The sequence below is a fragment of the Furipterus horrens genome, unplaced genomic scaffold, assembly GCF_987537825.1.
Source record: "Furipterus horrens unplaced genomic scaffold, mFurHor1.1.pri manual_scaffold_10, whole genome shotgun sequence".
In the NCBI taxonomy this organism is placed as follows: Eukaryota; Metazoa; Chordata; class Mammalia; order Chiroptera; family Furipteridae; genus Furipterus; species Furipterus horrens.
Genome location: NW_028327180.1, coordinates 41,884,510 through 41,908,020, shown reverse-complemented (window position 1 = coordinate 41,908,020; position 23,511 = coordinate 41,884,510). Strand labels below are relative to the sequence as shown.

The 23,511-nt window shown below is 53.9% G+C and overlaps 2 protein-coding genes across 2 annotated transcripts in view; both read right to left on the bottom strand.

Moving 5' to 3' along the window:
• Nucleotides 1-13,557, bottom strand: part of MUC16 (mucin 16, cell surface associated) — a 69,591-nt gene extending 56,034 nt beyond the window's left edge. The window contains exons 1-8 of the mRNA XM_090290189.1: nucleotides 12,016-13,557; nucleotides 10,930-11,062; nucleotides 9,788-10,181; nucleotides 8,796-9,310; nucleotides 6,753-8,744; nucleotides 5,351-5,475; nucleotides 5,188-5,255; nucleotides 542-714 (exon numbers count right to left, since the gene is read on the bottom strand). Coding sequence (XP_090146315.1) covers nucleotides 542-714; nucleotides 5,188-5,255; nucleotides 5,351-5,475; nucleotides 6,753-8,744; nucleotides 8,796-9,310; nucleotides 9,788-10,181; nucleotides 10,930-11,062; nucleotides 12,016-13,557 — 4,942 coding nt within the window. The remainder of the gene's footprint in view (nucleotides 1-541; nucleotides 715-5,187; nucleotides 5,256-5,350; nucleotides 5,476-6,752; nucleotides 8,745-8,795; nucleotides 9,311-9,787; nucleotides 10,182-10,929; nucleotides 11,063-12,015) is intronic.
• A 4,900-nt stretch (nucleotides 13,558-18,457) lies between these two features.
• LOC149999800 (uncharacterized) lies at nucleotides 18,458-20,826 on the bottom strand. The gene is given in 3 exon segments (XM_090290188.1): nucleotides 18,458-18,598; nucleotides 19,552-20,361; nucleotides 20,364-20,826. Coding segments are annotated over 3 exon segments (1,134 nt in total). The 5' UTR covers nucleotides 20,547-20,826.
• Nucleotides 20,827-23,511: the final 2,685 nt, after the last annotated feature.

Below are 23,511 nucleotides of genomic sequence, written 5' to 3'. Positions count from 1 at the left end.
AGAGAGTTGGGGGGAGGGTTAGTAATACATAATACATGTAACGTCTGGGTCATAGGAAACCCTGGATAAATATTGGCCTTCAGTGTAGGTGTCATTGTGGGAGTTGGTGCTAAGAGCATGGTTGCAAAGGAATTTATTGCTAAAAGCATTGCTAACGGCTTTGCTGTTAGAGTCTCGGGTGGGGTGTGGTTCTAGCTGGCCCTTGGAGACTGTTCTAAGGACAGGAAAGGAGCAGGCTGGTCACGGCACTGGGAGACCATCGGCTCTTGCGTTGGCTCCTCTGGGCCTGCTCTACCCTCTTCCTTTCACGATGTCTGCTTGCTCCATTTGGGCTTCTGGGAATGGTCACTGGGATGAAGAAGACTAAAGGGAACTTTTATTTCCAGACCTTAAAAGGTGCTTTTTAGCTGTTACGAAGGGAGACAATTGAGCTCCCATGGATATTCTAGGAGCACAGAGAAACATGGGTGCATAGGAAAGGCACTCCAAGGAGACCCCATCTGGAAACAGGAGGTGATCCTTCTCCAGCAGCGCTCCTCACCGCTGACGAAGAGACTGTTCCTGTCCAGGGTGTAGGGGCCCAGCTGAGTGACGCCGTGGGTCTGCTGGCTCAGCTCCCAGTACAGCCGCTCACTGTCCAGCCCAAAGCCCGTGGGGTCCCGGCGGTGGGTGCAGAGCACATCCACTGTGGTGCCTGCTCCCTCCTTTTCAGCCCTGGGGAAGGAGGGACATGGGAATTGAGACATATGGGAGGTTAATATGCTGGACCATCCTTCCCTTCAGTGTGTACATCAGTGCTCTTCTGTGGCTTTCATCTGCTTTCTAAAACACATCCTTTTCTCTCTGATGGGGGTGTCCAGACCCCCCACCTCCTTAAATGCAGAGTTTGACAGGTTACTACAGCTAGGTTTAGCTAATGTTCTTCTTCTAGTCCCCATTATCTTTTATTAATTTTTTGAAGCTCATGGTTTCAACTACCAGCTCCCAGGACACTCCCATGCATTCAGGAAGGTAAAGGCAGATAGTCTCCCTTCAATAATAGCTCAGTCATGGTTGGGTTGTGTGGTTGGAGGTGTGGACTCCCAGGGGAAAATCTTGAGGGCCAGGTAGCATGTGGGGGAGAAAGCAAGAGGACTGGAGATGTTGGGGAAGGTAAGTGATCACCCCCATGGCTGGTGGTGATGCTCAGCAACAACCATCACGGAGCCTGAGAGGGAAGATTTTATTTCAAGTTGATAAATCCCAAGGCTGAGATCAGTCCTATGGGAACACATTTTGAGCAAGCAAAAAACAAGGACCTACAACCAAGAGTGCTCTATCCAGCAAAGCTATCATTTAGAATGGAAGGGCAGAGAAAGTGCTTCCCAGAGAAGGTAAAGCTAAAGGAGTTCATGATCACCCTTATTATATGAAACGTTAATGGGACTTCTTTAAGAAAAAGAGGATCTAAACTATAAACATTAAGATGACAACAAACTCAGAATTATCAACAACAGAATCTGAAAGAAAAAAAAAAACAACTAAGCAAACCAGTATAGAAATAGAATCATAGTATGGGGATCATTTGTAGGGTTATCAGCTGGGAGGTGGGAGAGGGAGAAATGGGGAAATGATGCAGGGACTAAGAAGCATAATTGGTTGGTACAAAGTAGACAGGGGGATGTTAAGAATAATATAGGAAAGGGTGAAAAGCCAAAGAACTTATCTGCACAACCCATGGACATGAACTAAGGGGGGAGGGGATTGCTGAATGGAGAGGTGGTACTGGGTGGAGGGGGACAAAGGGAAAAGAAATTGGGACAACTGTAACAACATAATAAATAAAATATACTAAAAAAATTTACTTTGTCTTGAATTTAAGCTGACTAAAGTGTTTCATTCACAGTAGAGGCTTTACAGGTAGGAAGAAAGAACCTCTTCCTCTATTGTCTGTGAATTCTGCTTGCTACGATCTGTGCTATTCAAAGCATTCCCATTTTATTAACACAGCCACACAGTGTCATGCAGCAGTTCCCAAAGTGTGGCCCAGGGACCTCTGGTGTTCCCAAAACGATTACAGGGGATCCACGAAGTAAATAATATTTTCATAACAATTTTAAGACCATATTTCACATTCATTGTCTCAAGCATACAGTGACATTTTTTTTTCCAGAGGCTATTAGGTAGAATATTATAAAAAATTAAATGAAGAGGCATATATTCTGGTATCTTCTACTAAGCCAGACATTAAAAAGATTTGCAGAAATGTACAATGGCTCTCTTCTCATTGTGCTTCTGTTTGGGGGAGGGGGGCATGGCTATTGTTGATAAAAACAAGTCATTATGTTAACATATGATAGGTTTATTATTTTTAATGAGCAAATGTATACATTTTCTGTTTTACGTTCTAGCACAGTTAATATGAGCAGATATAACCCCAAGTCCAAAGGCTGGTATTGTGATTAAAAGGAAGGATTCTAACACCAGGTTCAGATTCTAGCTCCTTTACTTAAGCAAGCAATTTGACTACTCTGCAGTTCAGATAATAATATTGTTGTGAGGATGAAATGAGTGAAAATGTGTAAATCGCTTAGATTTGTTGGAATGCAGGTACTACGAGCAATCTTAATATTGATTGCCCCATATTATGGAGAGATGGGTGGTGGGCTCAGCTCACTGGAGGGCACTTTGAGGCACAAACACCAGGAATCTCTGCTCATGCAGTGAAGTGGGTAGAGAACCCACCTCTCTAGCAGGATGACTTGATTTGGCAGGATGGAGGAACCCACAGAGAGGTCATAGGGTCATCAAGTGTAAGGAAAGGATCCTGAGCCCACTGACTTCAGAGGACACTGAATGTGGGTGTAGGCAGAGAAGAGAAGACAGGCAATTTCTGCAGAGTTCTGTTCCATTTAAGAGTTCTGAATTCATCAAGGACTTTTGGCCAAGATGGAGGCCTACACTGACACACTCTGTCTCCCTCCACAACTAAGAAAGAATACAACTACCGCAAAACCAGAAATAACCAGAAGCTCCAAAAAATAAAGCTACATGGAAGTCTAACGTATGAAGTTATAAAAAAGTGGTGCTTGGTGGACGGGTACGAGGGCTGAAGCAGGGCGGAGGGGTCAAGCTGTGCTGGCAGCAGCAGTTGCAGCAGCGATGGCAGCAGGACAGCAGTAAGCACAGACACCAGTATTTAAGGGGAGGCAAGAAACACCTGGGGAGCACCCCCAGCTGCAGACCAAACCCGTCAGCTGGCAATTCCAATGCCGGGGAAGGCAGACCCCCATTACCTCGGACTGTGAGGGCTGGAGGGGGAGGGGATGGAGGAGGAGGCTCCCGGTCTCTCAGCGGAGAATGAACAGCAGGAATCCATCTTGGATTCCACCCCAACACAAAACGCCACAGCATGGTGAGAAGGGTTGCCTGGTAGTGACGAGTGCATGGGGCCCCGCCCTCTATAGTGTAGGAGGTATGACAGCCCCGCCCCAGAAGCAAAGGTAAACACAAAACTATCAGGATGGCACAGATCATGATAGAGATTCTGGTGATGCAGCTGACCAGACAGCAAATATCTAATCTAATGAAGCAGCAAATAGGAAATATTTCTGAGGCACAGTTCAGAGCTTTGGTTATAAAAATGCTTACAGACCTAACAGCAGATCTTTAAAAAGATGGGGAAGGAATGAAGGCTAGTCCTGCTGAAATAAATGAAAACACATAGAAAACTAGTGGTGAGGGAAAGAAAACCAGGGATCAAATCAACAAATTGGAACACAGGGAAGGAACAAACAGTCAGCCAGTGCAGAAAGAGGAAACAAAAAGTGAGCAAAATGAGGAGAGGCTCAGAAACCTATGGGAAAGATATGAGGGCCAACATCCGAATCATAGGTGAAGAACTAGAAATTGAAAAATTATGTGAAAAAATAATGAAGCAGAACTCCCTTAACTTGGGGAAGGAAATAGACTTACAGATCTAGGAAGCACAGCAAGTTCCAAAAAAACTGGACCCAGGGAGAAGCACACCAAGACACATTATAATCAAAACATCAAAAATTAAGGATAAAGAGAGAATCTTAAAAGCAGCAAAAGAGAAGAAGAGAATTACGTACAAAAGGAACCCAATAAGACTATCAGCTGATTTCTCAAAAGAAACTCCGCAGGCAAGAAGGGACTGGCAAGAAATATTCAAAGTAATGAAAAGCAAACCACGATTACTCTATCCAGCGAAGCTGTCATTCAGAATAGAAGGGCAGAGAAAGTGCTTCCAGTACAAAGTAAAACTGAAGGAGTTCATTAGATCCAAACCACTGTTATATGAAATGTTAAAAGGACTTGTTTAGGAGAAAGAGGATCAAAACTATGAACATTAAAATGAAAACTGTATCACAACAACCAACAACAGAAGCTAGGGAACTGAAACAAAGGCAAACTAAGTAGGTGATGAGAGTGGGAAAAGAATTATAGGTATGAGGAACATTATGGGAGGAGGTCAGTAGGGAGGGGGAAGAGGGGAAAGGGAGGGAGTTGGTACAGGAATTAAGAAGCAGAGTAGGAGGGAGTGGAGTAGACAGGAAGATGTTGAGAAGAACTATGTGCACAACCAATGGTCATGGACTAAGCAGGGAGAACAACTAGAGGAAAAAGGGTCACTGGGTGGAGGGGAACAAAGGGAAAAGAAATTGGGACAGCTGTAACAGCATAATCAATAAAGCATATTTTTTAAAAAAGAGAGTTCTAAGATCATAATGTATCCTGCTTGTCCTTAACATTTGATTTGCTGCTCCCTTTGCCTCAGTAAGACTCTCTTTGGAAGATTCTGACCTTTTTCCAGGGAATAAACTGCAGAGCTGCAGTGTCCAGAGGTCAGGGACTCTGGAAACACAGCTGGTGAAGATGCTACACTGGCTGGAACTACGAGATCCCATTAATTGAGCACTCACAATGGGGAAGGCACTGCGATGCAAGATGATCATCTCTGAGACTAAAGCATTATTGTTAATTATAGATAGTGTGATTGGAGCACAGAGAGGTTGTGTGACTTGTCTGAAATCACACAGCTAGCCAATGGAAGAGCAGGGGTTCAGACTCAGGCACTTTGGCTCCACTATGTTACGCTGGCTCTCAGCAAAGTCCCAAATAGCCATGATTGACCAGGGTGTGCAGGGCCAAGAAACAAGAAAAGTGGGGTTTCTGAGGTCTCACCTGAGCAGGGCCAGTCTGCAGTCAGCATAGAGGGAACCGATGCTGCTATTCTTGAACAAGGGCCCCAGCTGGGAAGGAATAAGATGGGAGATGAGGAAGAGGAACCAAAACAGCAGGGCGTAGCAGGGGTGGGGTGAAGTGGGAATTGGTGGAGTGCTCTCACCAGGTGCTGCAGGTGTCTCTCAGTGGCATTGAATACCTCAGAGCCCAAGTTTCCCATGTCCTTCCTGTAGTGCAGGTTGGTGATGGTGAAGTTAAGAGTAAAAGGCAGCAGGAAAGAAACTGCAGCTGCAGCAAAGGGGGAGAGTAAAATGAGGCCCGTCCTGAGTCAGGCTTGGGACAGAGCGTGTGAGGGAGGGCTCTGAGGACATGCCTTCACTCCAGTGCTTAGTGGGGCCTGGCCTGGGCTGTCCTCCTTGAGACACCTCATGTAGCAGTCCCCATCTGACACCCCCTCACATGGGGTCACCAACCCCTCCAATGTCCCTGGGACCATGTGGGTTCTTGGAATGCAGACTCTCAGTTTAGAAGTGTGGCTGCCCTGGGAAAACTCAGAGGCATTGGTCACCCTATTCCCACCTCCCCTTGTCCCTTAATCACTTCAGTGCAAGCCAGCACCTGCATCTCTGTGTCCTGGGGAAATGATCAGGCCCAGCAGTGGTAGGTGGAGGATTAAATACCCCAGCTCCCACACCCTCATATGGGATGACTCTAAGGTGCGTGCCGTATGCATTCTTCCTTCCAGCCTTCAGAACAAGCTTCTGTTGTTGAAACCTCCCAGTCTGTGGTACTTTGTTATGGCAGCTCTGGCAAACTCATACAGCAAATGACTCAACAATCCCGTTTTTAATACAGTAAGTCCCCATGTAATATCAATAGGTTCTGCGACTTTAAGTGAAACAATGTATAAAGAAACCAGTTTTACAATAGGCTAGCTGATATAAAAAAATAGTTAAGTTCATATGACATCTCATCAAGGTTATATAAAAACCAACATTATTTGAGGACCTGCTATATGTACCCCAAAGAATTGGAAACAGGGACTCAAATGGATACTTGTTCATCCATGTTCATAGCAGTATGATTCACAATAGTCAAAAGGTGGAAAAAGCCTGATTTTCTGTCAACACATGAATGAAGAGATAAAATGTGGTCTATCCACACAATGAAGTGTTATTTATCCATAAAGAGGAATAAAGTTCTGATACATGCTACAGCATGGGGGAATCATGAAAACATTATGCTAACTAAAATAAGCAAGATACAAAAAGATAGATATATTGTACAATTTCTTTTACATGAGATATCTATAGCAGGAAAGCTCATGGAGACACTAAGTAGATTAGAAATTACCAGCGACTGGGAGGGAGTAGGGAAAGGGGAGTTATTGCCTAATGGATACACAGATCCTGTCTGGGGTGATAAAAATCTTTTAGAAATAGATAGTGGTGATGGTTACACAATAGTGTGGATGCCATTAATACCACTGAATTGTTCATTTAAATGGTTAAACTATATATGATAGATAGATAGATAGATAGATAGAATTAAAAAGTTATTCTTACTTGTTCCTGAAGTCACACTCACATAGGCTGACGTGGACATCTCAGATGTGGTCACAGGGACAACAAAACTTTCAGACACTCCACTGAAAGTGGTTCTCAGCTTGGCCACAGTGAGGCTTGAACCTGTGGCAGCTAATTTAGTGGTCTCAGGAGTTGTAGTTTTCAGGATAGTGGTCGGACTTGATCCTTCCTGACTGGTTTTAGGTGTAATCAAGGTCACAGTGCTGTCTGTCACAGTCTTGGAAAACTCTGCGAGTCCAACTGAGGTTGCAGGTGGTGAGGTTGGTGCGTTCCAGGAGGTTACAGTATAAGGCTCACCAGAGGTTGCAGGGGTACTGGCAGGCAAAAGAACACCAGGGGAAACAGTCAGGGTTGGGCTACCTGTACTCGCCTCCCATGCAGGGCTGTAGGCCAGTAAGCCCGTGGTCTCTGATAAACCATGCGGAAGAGTTGCACTTGAAGTAGTTGTGCTGAGGTCTGTCTCAGGATGCGTAGAGAGTGAAGCTGTTTCTGCAGGAACATGGACTGAGACTGTTGGACTTACATCAACTCTGCTTGCCTCATTCACAAGTGTGGTGAAGACAGAGGATGTTGTTTTTGGTGGGTGGAGGGAAACTGTCTCAGTTGGAAGAGCTACACTACTCTCCAACCCGGGTTGGATGGACACTGAGGCTGTGATATCTGGTAAATGAGGAAAAAGAGTTGAAGTAGAAAAATTTGTGCTTGCCTCTGCCATGGGGTGGGTGACTAATGAAGCTAGAAACCCTGCTTCACCAGGAGAAAGAGTCAGAATTGGCGTAGTCATGCTGGCCTCAGTCTCAGCAAAAATGACCTGTGAGGTCACCTTATCTGGTACACCAGGAGATACAGTCACAGTTGAAAGAGGTGAAATGGCTTCAGTGGTCTCCAGTCCATGTGGGGAATCAGTCGGACTTGGAAACGTGGTATTGAAGTTTTCCCCAGAAATAGTGACCGGTGGGATGACGTGCCCTGGACCCGTGGAGGAGACAGCCGGAGGTGGAACAACGGAACTGGTCTGCAGCCCAGGATGAGTGGCCAATGAGGCTGTGGTTGCTGCTTCACCGGGAGAGAGAGTCGGACTTGGAGCACCTGTAGGGGCTTCTGTCTCAGCGCTAGCGGCCCGTGGTGTCATCGTGCCTGGCACACCAGGAGAGACCGTCACAGCCGGAACCGCCGAACTGGCTTCTGTGCCAAGGCTGGTGACCGGTGAGGGTATGCTGTCCAATGTACCGTGGGAAGAAACGGGCATTGCGTTGGACACTGTTGGGCTGGTCTCTACAGCATGGGTGGCCAATAGGGCTGTCGTATCTGGCTCACCAGAGGAATCAGTCAGAGTTGAAACAACTGGACTGGCTCCTGTCCCGTAAGGCACGGTCCATGAAGGGGTGGTCTCCGGTTGATCTGGGGAAGTGGTCAAAGACGGAAAAGCTGTACTGGTCTCTTCCCCAGAACGAGTAGCCTGTGAGGTCCCCACCGCTGGTACAGCAGGAGAGACCGCCCTGGCTGAAGCAGCAGAACTGGATTCTGCCGCAGCACTGGAGGCCGTTGAGCTTGTGCTGTCTAATCCGCCATGGGACACACTGGAAGTTGCTTGGGAATCAGTTAGGCTGGCCAAGGAAGGATGGGTAGAAACTGTTGTGCCTGGCTCCCCAGGGGACGCGGTCGGAGTTGAAACAGTTGACCTGGCTTCTGGTTCAGACTGGGTGACCCATGAGGCTGTGGTCCCCAGGGGGGCTTGGGAGTCGGTCAAAGTTGCAGAAGGTGTGCTGGTCTCTGCCCCGGAACTAGTGGCCTGTGAGGTCACCACCCCCGGTACAACAGGATGGACAGTCCTAGCTGGAGCCGTTGGACTGGGTTCTGCCCCAGGACTGCTGGCCGCCAAGGGTGCGCTCTCTGATTCACTATGGGAAACACTGGGAGTTGTCTGGGCAGAAAGTGGGCTGGTATTTGCAGGATGGGTGACCAGAGAGACTCTTGTACCTGGTTCCTCAGGGGAAAGGGTCAGAGTTGGAACAGCTGAACTGGCTCCTATGGTCTCCGGTCCATGTGGGGCGTCAGTCGCGGTTGGAAAAGTTGTACTGAACTCTGCCTCAGAACTGGTGACCAGTGAGCTCACTGCCCCTGATACGTCAGGGGAACCAGTCAGAGTTGGCTCGGCCGAACTAGCCTGTGCTGCAGGAAGGGTAACCCCTGAGGCCGTGGTTGCTGGTTCATTAGGAGAACGGGTCAGAGGTGGAGTAACCACACTGGCATCTGTCCCAGAACTAGTCACCGGCGAGGTCACCATATGTGGTACAGCAGAGGATGTAGGTACACTTGGAACAGCTGAACTGGCTTCTGTCCCACGACGGGTGGCCGTTGAGGGCGTGCTGCCCGAACCGCTGTGGGAAACGCTGGGAGCCGTCCTGGGAACAGTTGGGCGGGACTCTGCAGGTTGGGTGACCAAGGAGACCTTTGTGTCTGGCTCATGCAGGGACTCAGTCAGAGCTGGAAAAGTCGTACTGGGTTCTCTTGCAGAACTACTGGCCAGGGAGGTCGCCGTAGTGAGTACCTCAAGTGAGACGGTCGTTGTTGGTGTGCTGGGACTGGCTGCTGCCTCAGGGCTGGTGGCTGCTGAAGGTATGGTGTCCGATTCACTATGGGAAACAGGCGGGGTTCTCCTGGAAACAGAGGTGCTGGTCTTTGGGGAATGGACCCATGAGGCTGTTGTGTCTGGCTCACGAGGGGAGACTGTTAAAGTTGGAACAGCTGGACTGGCTTCGGTGGTCTCCAGTCCATGTGGGGAATCAGTCGGACTTGGAAACGTGGTATTGAAGTTTTCCCCAGAAATAGTGACCGGTGGGATGACGTGCCCTGGACCCGTGGAGGAGACAGCCGGAGGTGGAACAACGGAACTGGTCTGCAGCCCAGGATGAGTGGCCAATGAGGCTGTGGTTGCTGCTTCACCGGGAGAGAGAGTCGGACTTGGAGCACCTGTAGGGGCTTCTGTCTCAGCGCTAGCGGCCCGTGGTGTCATCGTGCCTGGCACACCAGGAGAGACCGTCACAGCCGGAACCGCCGAACTGGCTTCTGTGCCAAGGCTGGTGACCGGTGAGGGTATGCTGTCCAATGTACCGTGGGAAGAAACGGGCATTGCGTTGGACACTGTTGGGCTGGTCTCTACAGCATGGGTGGCCAATAGGGCTGTCGTATCTGGCTCACCAGAGGAATCAGTCAGAGTTGAAACAACTGGACTGGCTCCTGTCCCGTAAGGCACGGTCCATGAAGGGGTGGTCTCCGGTTGATCTGGGGAAGTGGTCAAAGACGGAAAAGCTGTACTGGTCTCTTCCCCAGAACGAGTAGCCTGTGAGGTCCCCACCGCTGGTACAGCAGGAGAGACCGCCCTGGCTGAAGCAGCAGAACTGGATTCTGCCGCAGCACTGGAGGCCGTTGAGCTTGTGCTGTCTAATCCGCCATGGGACACACTGGAAGTTGCTTGGGAATCAGTTAGGCTGGCCAAGGAAGGATGGGTAGAAACTGTTGTGCCTGGCTCCCCAGGGGACGCGGTCGGAGTTGAAACAGTTGACCTGGCTTCTGGTTCAGACTGGGTGACCCATGAGGCTGTGGTCCCCAGGGGGGCTTGGGAGTCGGTCAAAGTTGCAGAAGGTGTGCTGGTCTCTGCCCCGGAACTAGTGGCCTGTGAGGTCACCACCCCCGGTACAACAGGATGGACAGTCCTAGCTGGAGCCGTTGGACTGGGTTCTGCCCCAGGACTGCTGGCCGCCAAGGGTGCGCTCTCTGATTCACTATGGGAAACACTGGGAGTTGTCTGGGCAGAAAGTGGGCTGGTATTTGCAGGATGGGTGACCAGAGAGACTCTTGTACCTGGTTCCTCAGGGGAAAGGGTCAGAGTTGGAACAGCTGAACTGGCTCCTATGGTCTCCGGTCCATGTGGGGCGTCAGTCGCGGTTGGAAAAGTTGTACTGAACTCTGCCTCAGAACTGGTGACCAGTGAGCTCACTGCCCCTGATACGTCAGGGGAACCAGTCAGAGTTGGCTCGGCCGAACTAGCCTGTGCTGCAGGAAGGGTAACCCCTGAGGCCGTGGTTGCTGGTTCATTAGGAGAACGGGTCAGAGGTGGAGTAACCACACTGGCATCTGTCCCAGAACTAGTCACCGGCGAGGTCACCATATGTGGTACAGCAGAGGATGTAGGTACACTTGGAACAGCTGAACTGGCTTCTGTCCCACGACGGGTGGCCGTTGAGGGCGTGCTGCCCGAACCGCTGTGGGAAACGCTGGGAGCCGTCCTGGGAACAGTTGGGCGGGACTCTGCAGGTTGGGTGACCAAGGAGACCTTTGTGTCTGGCTCATGCAGGGACTCAGTCAGAGCTGGAAAAGTCGTACTGGGTTCTCTTGCAGAACTACTGGCCAGGGAGGTCGCCGTAGTGAGTACCTCAAGTGAGACGGTCGTTGTTGGTGTGCTGGGACTGGCTGCTGCCTCAGGGCTGGTGGCTGCTGAAGGTATGGTGTCCGATTCACTATGGGAAACAGGCGGGGTTCTCCTGGAAACAGAGGTGCTGGTCTTTGGGGAATGGACCCATGAGGCTGTTGTGTCTGGCTCACGAGGGGAGACTGTTAAAGTTGGAACAGCTGGACTGGCTTCGGTGGTCTCCAGTCCATGTGGGGAATCAGTCGGACTTGGAAACGTGGTATTGAAGTTTTCCCCAGAAATAGTGACCGGTGGGATGACGTGCCCTGGACCCGTGGAGGAGACAGCCGGAGGTGGAACAACGGAACTGGTCTGCAGCCCAGGATGAGTGGCCAATGAGGCTGTGGTTGCTGCTTCACCGGGAGAGAGAGTCGGACTTGGAGCACCTGTAGGGGCTTCTGTCTCAGCGCTAGCGGCCCGTGGTGTCATCGTGCCTGGCACACCAGGAGAGACCGTCACAGCCGGAACCGCCGAACTGGCTTCTGTGCCAAGGCTGGTGACCGGTGAGGGTATGCTGTCCAATGTACCGTGGGAAGAAACGGGCATTGCGTTGGACACTGTTGGGCTGGTCTCTACAGCATGGGTGGCCAATAGGGCTGTCGTACCTGGCTCACCAGAGGAATCAGTCAGAGTTGAAACAACTGGACTGGCTCCTGTCCCGTAAGGCACGGTCCATGAAGGGGTGGTCTCCGGTTGATCTGGGGAAGTGGTCAAAGACGGAAAAGCTGTACTGGTCTCTTCCCCAGAACGAGTAGCCTGTGAGGTCCCCACCGCTGGTACAGCAGGAGAGACCGCCCTGGCTGAAGCAGCAGAACTGGATTCTGCCGCAGCACTGGAGGCCGTTGAGCTTGTGCTGTCTAATCCGCCATGGGACACACTGGAAGTTGCTTGGGAATCAGTTAGGCTGGCCAAGGAAGGATGGGTAGAAACTGTTGTGCCTGGCTCCCCAGGGGACGCGGTCGGAGTTGAAACAGTTGACCTGGCTTCTGGTTCAGACTGGGTGACCCATGAGGCTGTGGTCCCCAGGGGGGCTTGGGAGTCGGTCAAAGTTGCAGAAGGTGTGCTGGTCTCTGCCCCGGAACTAGTGGCCTGTGAGGTCACCACCCCCGGTACAACAGGATGGACAGTCCTAGCTGGAGCCGTTGGACTGGGTTCTGCCCCAGGACTGCTGGCCGCCAAGGGTGCGCTCTCTGATTCACTATGGGAAACACTGGGAGTTGTCTGGGCAGAAAGTGGGCTGGTATTTGCAGGATGGGTGACCAGAGAGACTCTTGTACCTGGTTCCTCAGGGGAAAGGGTCAGAGTTGGAACAGCTGAACTGGCTCCTATGGTCTCCGGTCCATGTGGGGCGTCAGTCGCGGTTGGAAAAGTTGTACTGAACTCTGCCTCAGAACTGGTGACCAGTGAGCTCACTGCCCCTGATACGTCAGGGGAACCAGTCAGAGTTGGCTCGGCCGAACTAGCCTGTGCTGCAGGAAGGGTAACCCCTGAGGCCGTGGTTGCTGGTTCATTAGGAGAACGGGTCAGAGGTGGAGTAACCACACTGGCATCTGTCCCAGAACTAGTCACCGGCGAGGTCACCATATGTGGTACAGCAGAGGATGTAGGTACACTTGGAACAGCTGAACTGGCTTCTGTCCCACGACGGGTGGCCGTTGAGGGCGTGCTGCCCGAACCGCTGTGGGAAACGCTGGGAGCCGTCCTGGGAACAGTTGGGCGGGACTCTGCAGGTTGGGTGACCAAGGAGACCTTTGTGTCTGGCTCATGCAGGGACTCAGTCAGAGCTGGAAAAGTCGTACTGGGTTCTCTTGCAGAACTACTGGCCAGGGAGGTCGCCGTAGTGAGTACCTCAAGTGAGACGGTCGTTGTTGGTGTGCTGGGACTGGCTGCTGCCTCAGGGCTGGTGGCTGCTGAAGGTATGGTGTCCGATTCACTATGGGAAACAGGCGGGGTTCTCCTGGAAACAGAGGTGCTGGTCTTTGGGGAATGGACCCATGAGGCTGTTGTGTCTGGCTCACGAGGGGAGACTGTTAAAGTTGGAACAGCTGGACTGGCTTCGGTGGTCTCCAGTCCATGTGGGGAATCAGTCGGACTTGGAAACGTGGTATTGAAGTTTTCCCCAGAAATAGTGACCGGTGGGATGACGTGCCCTGGACCCGTGGAGGAGACAGCCGGAGGTGGAACAACGGAACTGGTCTGCAGCCCAGGATGAGTGGCCAATGAGGCTGTGGTTGCTGCTTCACCGGGAGAGAGAGTCGGACTTGGAGCACCTGTAGGGGCTTCTGTCTCAGCGCTAGCGGCCCGTGGTGTCATCGTGCCTGGCACACCAGGAGAGACCGTCACAGCCGGAACCGCCGAACTGGCTTCTGTGCCAAGGCTGGTGACCGGTGAGGGTATGCTGTCCAATGTACCGTGGGAAGAAACGGGCATTGCGTTGGACACTGTTGGGCTGGTCTCTACAGCATGGGTGGCCAATAGGGCTGTCGTATCTGGCTCACCAGAGGAATCAGTCAGAGTTGAAACAACTGGACTGGCTCCTGTCCCGTAAGGCACGGTCCATGAAGGGGTGGTCTCCGGTTGATCTGGGGAAGTGGTCAAAGACGGAAAAGCTGTACTGGTCTCTTCCCCAGAACGAGTAGCCTGTGAGGTCCCCACCGCTGGTACAGCAGGAGAGACCGCCCTGGCTGAAGCAGCAGAACTGGATTCTGCCGCAGCACTGGAGGCCGTTGAGCTTGTGCTGTCTAATCCGCCATGGGACACACTGGAAGTTGCTTGGGAATCAGTTAGGCTGGCCAAGGAAGGATGGGTAGAAACTGTTGTGCCTGGCTCCCCAGGGGACGCGGTCGGAGTTGAAACAGTTGACCTGGCTTCTGGTTCAGACTGGGTGACCCATGAGGCTGTGGTCCCCAGGGGGGCTTGGGAGTCGGTCAAAGTTGCAGAAGGTGTGCTGGTCTCTGCCCCGGAACTAGTGGCCTGTGAGGTCACCACCCCCGGTACAACAGGATGGACAGTCCTAGCTGGAGCCGTTGGACTGGGTTCTGCCCCAGGACTGCTGGCCGCCAAGGGTGCGCTCTCTGATTCACTATGGGAAACACTGGGAGTTGTCTGGGCAGAAAGTGGGCTGGTATTTGCAGGATGGGTGACCAGAGAGACTCTTGTACCTGGTTCCTCAGGGGAAAGGGTCAGAGTTGGAACAGCTGAACTGGCTCCTATGGTCTCCGGTCCATGTGGGGCGTCAGTCGCGGTTGGAAAAGTTGTACTGAACTCTGCCTCAGAACTGGTGACCAGTGAGCTCACTGCCCCTGATACGTCACGGGAACCAGTCAGAGTTGGCTCGGCCGAACTAGCCTGTGCTGCAGGAAGGGTAACCCCTGAGGCCGTGGTTGCTGGTTCATTAGGAGAACGGGTCAGAGGTGGAGTAACCACACTGGCATCTGTCCCAGAACTAGTCACCGGCGAGGTCACCATATGTGGTACAGCAGAGGATGTAGGTACACTTGGAACAGCTGAACTGGCTTCTGTCCCACGACGGGTGGCCGTTGAGGGCGTGCTGCCCGAACCGCTGTGGGAAACGCTGGGAGCCGTCCTGGGAACAGTTGGGCGGGACTCTGCAGGTTGGGTGACCAAGGAGACCTTTGTGTCTGGCTCATGCAGGGACTCAGTCAGAGCTGGAAAAGTCGTACTGGGTTCTCTTGCAGAACTACTGGCCAGGGAGGTCGCCGTAGTGAGTACCTCAAGTGAGACGGTCGTTGTTGGTGTGCTGGGACTGGCTGCTGCCTCAGGGCTGGTGGCTGCTGAAGGTATGGTGTCCGATTCACTATGGGAAACAGGCGGGGTTCTCCTGGAAACAGAGGTGCTGGTCTTTGGGGAATGGACCCATGAGGCTGTTGTGTCTGGCTCACGAGGGGAGACTGTTAAAGTTGGAACAGCTGGACTGGCTTCGGTGGTCTCCAGTCCATGTGGGGAATCAGTCGGACTTGGAAACGTGGTATTGAAGTTTTCCCCAGAAATAGTGACCGGTGGGATGACGTGCCCTGGACCCGTGGAGGAGACAGCCGGAGGTGGAACAACGGAACTGGTCTGCAGCCCAGGATGAGTGGCCAATGAGGCTGTGGTTGCTGCTTCACCGGGAGAGAGAGTCGGACTTGGAGCACCTGTAGGGGCTTCTGTCTCAGCGCTAGCGGCCCGTGGTGTCATCGTGCCTGGCACACCAGGAGAGACCGTCACAGCCGGAACCGCCGAACTGGCTTCTGTGCCAAGGCTGGTGACCGGTGAGGGTATGCTGTCCAATGTACCGTGGGAAGAAACGGGCATTGCGTTGGACACTGTTGGGCTGGTCTCTACAGCATGGGTGGCCAATAGGGCTGTCGTACCTGGCTCACCAGAGGAATCAGTCAGAGTTGAAACAACTGGACTGGCTCCTGTCCCGTAAGGCACGGTCCATGAAGGGGTGGTCTCCGGTTGATCTGGGGAAGTGGTCAAAGACGGAAAAGCTGTACTGGTCTCTTCCCCAGAACGAGTAGCCTGTGAGGTCCCCACCGCTGGTACAGCAGGAGAGACCGCCCTGGCTGAAGCAGCAGAACTGGATTCTGCCGCAGCACTGGAGGCCGTTGAGCTTGTGCTGTCTAATCCGCCATGGGACACACTGGAAGTTGCTTGGGAATCAGTTAGGCTGGCCAAGGAAGGATGGGTAGAAACTGTTGTGCCTGGCTCCCCAGGGGACGCGGTCGGAGTTGAAACAGTTGACCTGGCTTCTGGTTCAGACTGGGTGACCCATGAGGCTGTGGTCCCCAGGGGGGCTTGGGAGTCGGTCAAAGTTGCAGAAGGTGTGCTGGTCTCTGCCCCGGAACTAGTGGCCTGTGAGGTCACCACCCCCGGTACAACAGGATGGACAGTCCTAGCTGGAGCCGTTGGACTGGGTTCTGCCCCAGGACTGCTGGCCGCCAAGGGTGCGCTCTCTGATTCACTATGGGAAACACTGGGAGTTGTCTGGGCAGAAAGTGGGCTGGTATTTGCAGGATGGGTGACCAGAGAGACTCTTGTACCTGGTTCCTCAGGGGAAAGGGTCAGAGTTGGAACAGCTGAACTGGCTCCTATGGTCTCCGGTCCATGTGGGGCGTCAGTCGCGGTTGGAAAAGTTGTACTGAACTCTGCCTCAGAACTGGTGACCAGTGAGCTCACTGCCCCTGATACGTCACGGGAACCAGTCAGAGTTGGCTCGGCCGAACTAGCCTGTGCTGCAGGAAGGGTAACCCCTGAGGCCGTGGTTGCTGGTTCATTAGGAGAACGGGTCAGAGGTGGAGTAACCACACTGGCATCTGTCCCAGAACTAGTCACCGGCGAGGTCACCATATGTGGTACAGCAGAGGATGTAGGTACACTTGGAACAGCTGAACTGGCTTCTGTCCCACGACGGGTGGCCGTTGAGGGCGTGCTGCCCGAACCGCTGTGGGAAACGCTGGGAGCCGTCCTGGGAACAGTTGGGCGGGACTCTGCAGGTTGGGTGACCAAGGAGACCTTTGTGTCTGGCTCATGCAGGGACTCAGTCAGAGCTGGAAAAGTCGTACTGGGTTCTCTTGCAGAACTACTGGCCAGGGAGGTCGCCGTAGTGAGTACCTCAAGTGAGACGGTCGTTGTTGGTGTGCTGGGACTGGCTGCTGCCTCAGGGCTGGTGGCTGCTGAAGGTATGGTGTCCGATTCACTATGGGAAACAGGCGGGGTTCTCCTGGAAACAGAGGTGCTGGTCTTTGGGGAATGGACCCATGAGGCTGTTGTGTCTGGCTCACGAGGGGAGACTGTTAAAGTTGGAACAGCTGGACTGGCTTCGGTGGTCTCCAGTCCATGTGGGGAATCAGTCGGACTTGGAAACGTGGTATTGAAGTTTTCCCCAGAAATAGTGACCGGTGGGATGACGTGCCCTGGACCCGTGGAGGAGACAGCCGGAGGTGGAACAACGGAACTGGTCTGCAGCCCAGGATGAGTGGCCAATGAGGCTGTGGTTGCTGCTTCACCGGGAGAGAGAGTCGGACTTGGAGCACCTGTAGGGGCTTCTGTCTCAGCGCTAGCGGCCCGTGGTGTCATCGTGCCTGGCACACCAGGAGAGACCGTCACAGCCGGAACCGCCGAACTGGCTTCTGTGCCAAGGCTGGTGACCGGTGAGGGTATGCTGTCCAATGTACCGTGGGAAGAAACGGGCATTGCGTTGGACACTGTTGGGCTGGTCTCTACAGCATGGGTGGCCAATAGGGCTGTCGTACCTGGCTCACCAGAGGAATCAGTCAGAGTTGAAACAACTGGACTGGCTCCTGTCCCGTAAGGCACGGTCCATGAAGGGGTGGTCTCCGGTTGATCTGGGGAAGTGGTCAAAGACGGAAAAGCTGTACTGGTCTCTTCCCCAGAACGAGTAGCCTGTGAGGTCCCCACCGCTGGTACAGCAGGAGAGACCGCCCTGGCTGAAGCAGCAGAACTGGATTCTGCCGCAGCACTGGAGGCCGTTGAGCTTGTGCTGTCTAATCCGCCATGGGACACACTGGAAGTTGCTTGGGAATCAGTTAGGCTGGCCAAGGAAGGATGGGTAGAAACTGTTGTGCCTGGCTCCCCAGGGGACGCGGTCGGAGTTGAAACAGTTGACCTGGCTTCTGGTTCAGACTGGGTGACCCATGAGGCTGTGGTCCCCAGGGGGGCTTGGGAGTCGGTCAAAGTTGCAGAAGGTGTGCTGGTCTCTGCCCCGGAACTAGTGGCCTGTGAGGTCACCACCCCCGGTACAACAGGATGGACAGTCCTAGCTGGAGCCGTTGGACTGGGTTCTGCCCCAGGACTGCTGGCCGCCAAGGGTGCGCTCTCTGATTCACTATGGGAAACACTGGGAGTTGTCTGGGCAGAAAGTGGGCTGGTATTTGCAGGATGGGTGACCAGAGAGACTCTTGTACCTGGTTCCTCAGGGGAAAGGGTCAGAGTTGGAACAGCTGAACTGGCTCCTATGGTCTCCGGTCCATGTGGGGCGTCAGTCGCGGTTGGAAAAGTTGTACTGAACTCTGCCTCAGAACTGGTGACCAGTGAGCTCACTGCCCCTGATACGTCAGGGGAACCAGTCAGAGTTGGCTCGGCCGAACTAGCCTGTGCTGCAGGAAGGGTAACCCCTGAGGCCGTGGTTGCTGGTTCATTAGGAGAACGGGTCAGAGGTGGAGTAACCACACTGGCATCTGTCCCAGAACTAGTCACCGGCGAGGTCACCATATGTGGTACAGCAGAGGATGTAGGTACACTTGGAACAGCTGAACTGGCTTCTGTCCCACGACGGGTGGCCGTTGAGGGCGTGCTGCCCGAACCGCTGTGGGAAACGCTGGGAGCCGTCCTGGGAACAGTTGGGCGGGACTCTGCAGGTTGGGTGACCAAGGAGACCTTTGTGTCTGGCTCATGCAGGGACTCAGTCAGAGCTGGAAAAGTCGTACTGGGTTCTCTTGCAGAACTACTGGCCAGGGAGGTCGCCGTAGTGAGTACCTCAAGTGAGACGGTCGTTGTTGGTGTGCTGGGACTGGCTGCTGCCTCAGGGCTGGTGGCTGCTGAAGGTATGGTGTCCGATTCACTATGGGAAACAGGCGGGGTTCTCCTGGAAACAGAGGTGCTGGTCTTTGGGGAATGGACCCATGAGGCTGTTGTGTCTGGCTCACGAGGGGAGACTGTTAAAGTTGGAACAGCTGGACTGGCTTCGGTGGTCTCCAGTCCATGTGGGGAATCAGTCGGACTTGGAAACGTGGTATTGAAGTTTTCCCCAGAAATAGTGACCGGTGGGATGACGTGCCCTGGACCCGTGGAGGAGACAGCCGGAGGTGGAACAACGGAACTGGTCTGCAGCCCAGGATGAGTGGCCAATGAGGCTGTGGTTGCTGCTTCACCGGGAGAGAGAGTCGGACTTGGAGCACCTGTAGGGGCTTCTGTCTCAGCGCTAGCGGCCCGTGGTGTCATCGTGCCTGGCACACCAGGAGAGACCGTCACAGCCGGAACCGCCGAACTGGCTTCTGTGCCAAGGCTGGTGACCGGTGAGGGTATGCTGTCCAATGTACCGTGGGAAGAAACGGGCATTGCGTTGGACACTGTTGGGCTGGTCTCTACAGCATGGGTGGCCAATAGGGCTGTCGTATCTGGCTCACCAGAGGAATCAGTCAGAGTTGAAACAACTGGACTGGCTCCTGTCCCGTAAGGCACGGTCCATGAAGGGGTGGTCTCCGGTTGATCTGGGGAAGTGGTCAAAGACGGAAAAGCTGTACTGGTCTCTTCCCCAGAACGAGTAGCCTGTGAGGTCCCCACCGCTGGTACAGCAGGAGAGACCGCCCTGGCTGAAGCAGCAGAACTGGATTCTGCCGCAGCACTGGAGGCCGTTGAGCTTGTGCTGTCTAATCCGCCATGGGACACACTGGAAGTTGCTTGGGAATCAGTTAGGCTGGCCAAGGAAGGATGGGTAGAAACTGTTGTGCCTGGCTCCCCAGGGGACGCGGTCGGAGTTGAAACAGTTGACCTGGCTTCTGGTTCAGACTGGGTGACCCATGAGGCTGTGGTCCCCAGGGGGGCTTGGGAGTCGGTCAAAGTTGCAGAAGGTGTGCTGGTCTCTGCCCCGGAACTAGTGGCCTGTGAGGTCACCACCCCCGGTACAACAGGATGGACAGTCCTAGCTGGAGCCGTTGGACTGGGTTCTGCCCCAGGACTGCTGGCCGCCAAGGGTGCGCTCTCTGATTCACTATGGGAAACACTGGGAGTTGTCTGGGCAGAAAGTGGGCTGGTATTTGCAGGATGGGTGACCAGAGAGACTCTTGTACCTGGTTCCTCAGGGGAAAGGGTCAGAGTTGGAACAGCTGAACTGGCTCCTATGGTCTCCGGTCCATGTGGGGCGTCAGTCGCGGTTGGAAAAGTTGTACTGAACTCTGCCTCAGAACTGGTGACCAGTGAGCTCACTGCCCCTGATACGTCAGGGGAACCAGTCAGAGTTGGCTCGGCCGAACTAGCCTGTGCTGCAGGAAGGGTAACCCCTGAGGCCGTGGTTGCTGGTTCATTAGGAGAACGGGTCAGAGGTGGAGTAACCACACTGGCATCTGTCCCAGAACTAGTCACCGGCGAGGTCACCATATGTGGTACAGCAGAGGATGTAGGTACACTTGGAACAGCTGAACTGGCTTCTGTCCCACGACGGGTGGCCGTTGAGGGCGTGCTGCCCGAACCGCTGTGGGAAACGCTGGGAGCCGTCCTGGGAACAGTTGGGCGGGACTCTGCAGGTTGGGTGACCAAGGAGACCTTTGTGTCTGGCTCATGCAGGGACTCAGTCAGAGCTGGAAAAGTCGTACTGGGTTCTCTTGCAGAACTACTGGCCAGGGAGGTCGCCGTAGTGAGTACCTCAAGTGAGACGGTCGTTGTTGGTGTGCTGGGACTGGCTGCTGCCTCAGGGCTGGTGGCTGCTGAAGGTATGGTGTCCGATTCACTATGGGAAACAGGCGGGGTTCTCCTGGAAACAGAGGTGCTGGTCTTTGGGGAATGGACCCATGAGGCTGTTGTGTCTGGCTCACGAGGGGAGACTGTTAAAGTTGGAACAGCTGGACTGGCTTCGGTGGTCTCCAGTCCATGTGGGGAATCAGTCGGACTTGGAAACGTGGTATTGAAGTTTTCCCCAGAAATAGTGACCGGTGGGATGACGTGCCCTGGACCCGTGGAGGAGACAGCCGGAGGTGGAACAACGGAACTGGTCTGCAGCCCAGGATGAGTGGCCAATGAGGCTGTGGTTGCTGCTTCACCGGGAGAGAGAGTCGGACTTGGAGCACCTGTAGGGGCTTCTGTCTCAGCGCTAGCGGCCCGTGGTGTCATCGTGCCTGGCACACCAGGAGAGACCGTCACAGCCGGAACCGCCGAACTGGCTTCTGTGCCAAGGCTGGTGACCGGTGAGGGTATGCTGTCCAATGTACCGTGGGAAGAAACGGGCATTGCGTTGGACACTGTTGGGCTGGTCTCTACAGCATGGGTGGCCAATAGGGCTGTCGTATCTGGCTCACCAGAGGAATCAGTCAGAGTTGAAACAACTGGACTGGCTCCTGTCCCGTAAGGCACGGTCCATGAAGGGGTGGTCTCCGGTTGATCTGGGGAAGTGGTCAAAGACGGAAAAGCTGTACTGGTCTCTTCCCCAGAACGAGTAGCCTGTGAGGTCCCCACCGCTGGTACAGCAGGAGAGACCGCCCTGGCTGAAGCAGCAGAACTGGATTCTGCCGCAGCACTGGAGGCCGTTGAGCTTGTGCTGTCTAATCCGCCATGGGACACACTGGAAGTTGCTTGGGAATCAGTTAGGCTGGCCAAGGAAGGATGGGTAGAAACTGTTGTGCCTGGCTCCCCAGGGGACGCGGTCGGAGTTGAAACAGTTGACCTGGCTTCTGGTTCAGACTGGGTGACCCATGAGGCTGTGGTCCCCAGGGGGGCTTGGGAGTCGGTCAAAGTTGCAGAAGGTGTGCTGGTCTCTGCCCCGGAACTAGTGGCCTGTGAGGTCACCACCCCCGGTACAACAGGATGGACAGTCCTAGCTGGAGCCGTTGGACTGGGTTCTGCCCCAGGACTGCTGGCCGCCAAGGGTGCGCTCTCTGATTCACTATGGGAAACACTGGGAGTTGTCTGGGCAGAAAGTGGGCTGGTATTTGCAGGATGGGTGACCAGAGAGACTCTTGTACCTGGTTCCTCAGGGGAAAGGGTCAGAGTTGGAACAGCTGAACTGGCTCCTATGGTCTCCGGTCCATGTGGGGCGTCAGTCGCGGTTGGAAAAGTTGTACTGAACTCTGCCTCAGAACTGGTGACCAGTGAGCTCACTGCCCCTGATACGTCACGGGAACCAGTCAGAGTTGGCTCGGCCGAACTAGCCTGTGCTGCAGGAAGGGTAACCCCTGAGGCCGTGGTTGCTGGTTCATTAGGAGAACGGGTCAGAGGTGGAGTAACCACACTGGCATCTGTCCCAGAACTAGTCACCGGCGAGGTCACCATATGTGGTACAGCAGAGGATGTAGGTACACTTGGAACAGCTGAACTGGCTTCTGTCCCACGACGGGTGGCCGTTGAGGGCGTGCTGCCCGAACCGCTGTGGGAAACGCTGGGAGCCGTCCTGGGAACAGTTGGGCGGGACTCTGCAGGTTGGGTGACCAAGGAGACCTTTGTGTCTGGCTCATGCAGGGACTCAGTCAGAGCTGGAAAAGTCGTACTGGGTTCTCTTGCAGAACTACTGGCCAGGGAGGTCGCCGTAGTGAGTACCTCAAGTGAGACGGTCGTTGTTGGTGTGCTGGGACTGGCTGCTGCCTCAGGGCTGGTGGCTGCTGAAGGTATGGTGTCCGATTCACTATGGGAAACAGGCGGGGTTCTCCTGGAAACAGAGGTGCTGGTCTTTGGGGAATGGACCCATGAGGCTGTTGTGTCTGGCTCACGAGGGGAGACTGTTAAAGTTGGAACAGCTGGACTGGCTTCGGTGGTCTCCAGTCCATGTGGGGAATCAGTCGGACTTGGAAACGTGGTATTGAAGTTTTCCCCAGAAATAGTGACCGGTGGGATGACGTGCCCTGGACCCGTGGAGGAGACAGCCGGAGGTGGAACAACGGAACTGGTCTGCAGCCCAGGATGAGTGGCCAATGAGGCTGTGGTTGCTGCTTCACCGGGAGAGAGAGTCGGACTTGGAGCACCTGTAGGGGCTTCTGTCTCAGCGCTAGCGGCCCGTGGTGTCATCGTGCCTGGCACACCAGGAGAGACCGTCACAGCCGGAACCGCCGAACTGGCTTCTGTGCCAAGGCTGGTGACCGGTGAGGGTATGCTGTCCAATGTACCGTGGGAAGAAACGGGCATTGCGTTGGACACTGTTGGGCTGGTCTCTACAGCATGGGTGGCCAATAGGGCTGTCGTACCTGGCTCACCAGAGGAATCAGTCAGAGTTGAAACAACTGGACTGGCTCCTGTCCCGTAAGGCACGGTCCATGAAGGGGTGGTCTCCGGTTGATCTGGGGAAGTGGTCAAAGACGGAAAAGCTGTACTGGTCTCTTCCCCAGAACGAGTAGCCTGTGAGGTCCCCACCGCTGGTACAGCAGGAGAGACCGCCCTGGCTGAAGCAGCAGAACTGGATTCTGCCGCAGCACTGGAGGCCGTTGAGCTTGTGCTGTCTAATCCGCCATGGGACACACTGGAAGTTGCTTGGGAATCAGTTAGGCTGGCCAAGGAAGGATGGGTAGAAACTGTTGTGCCTGGCTCCCCAGGGGACGCGGTCGG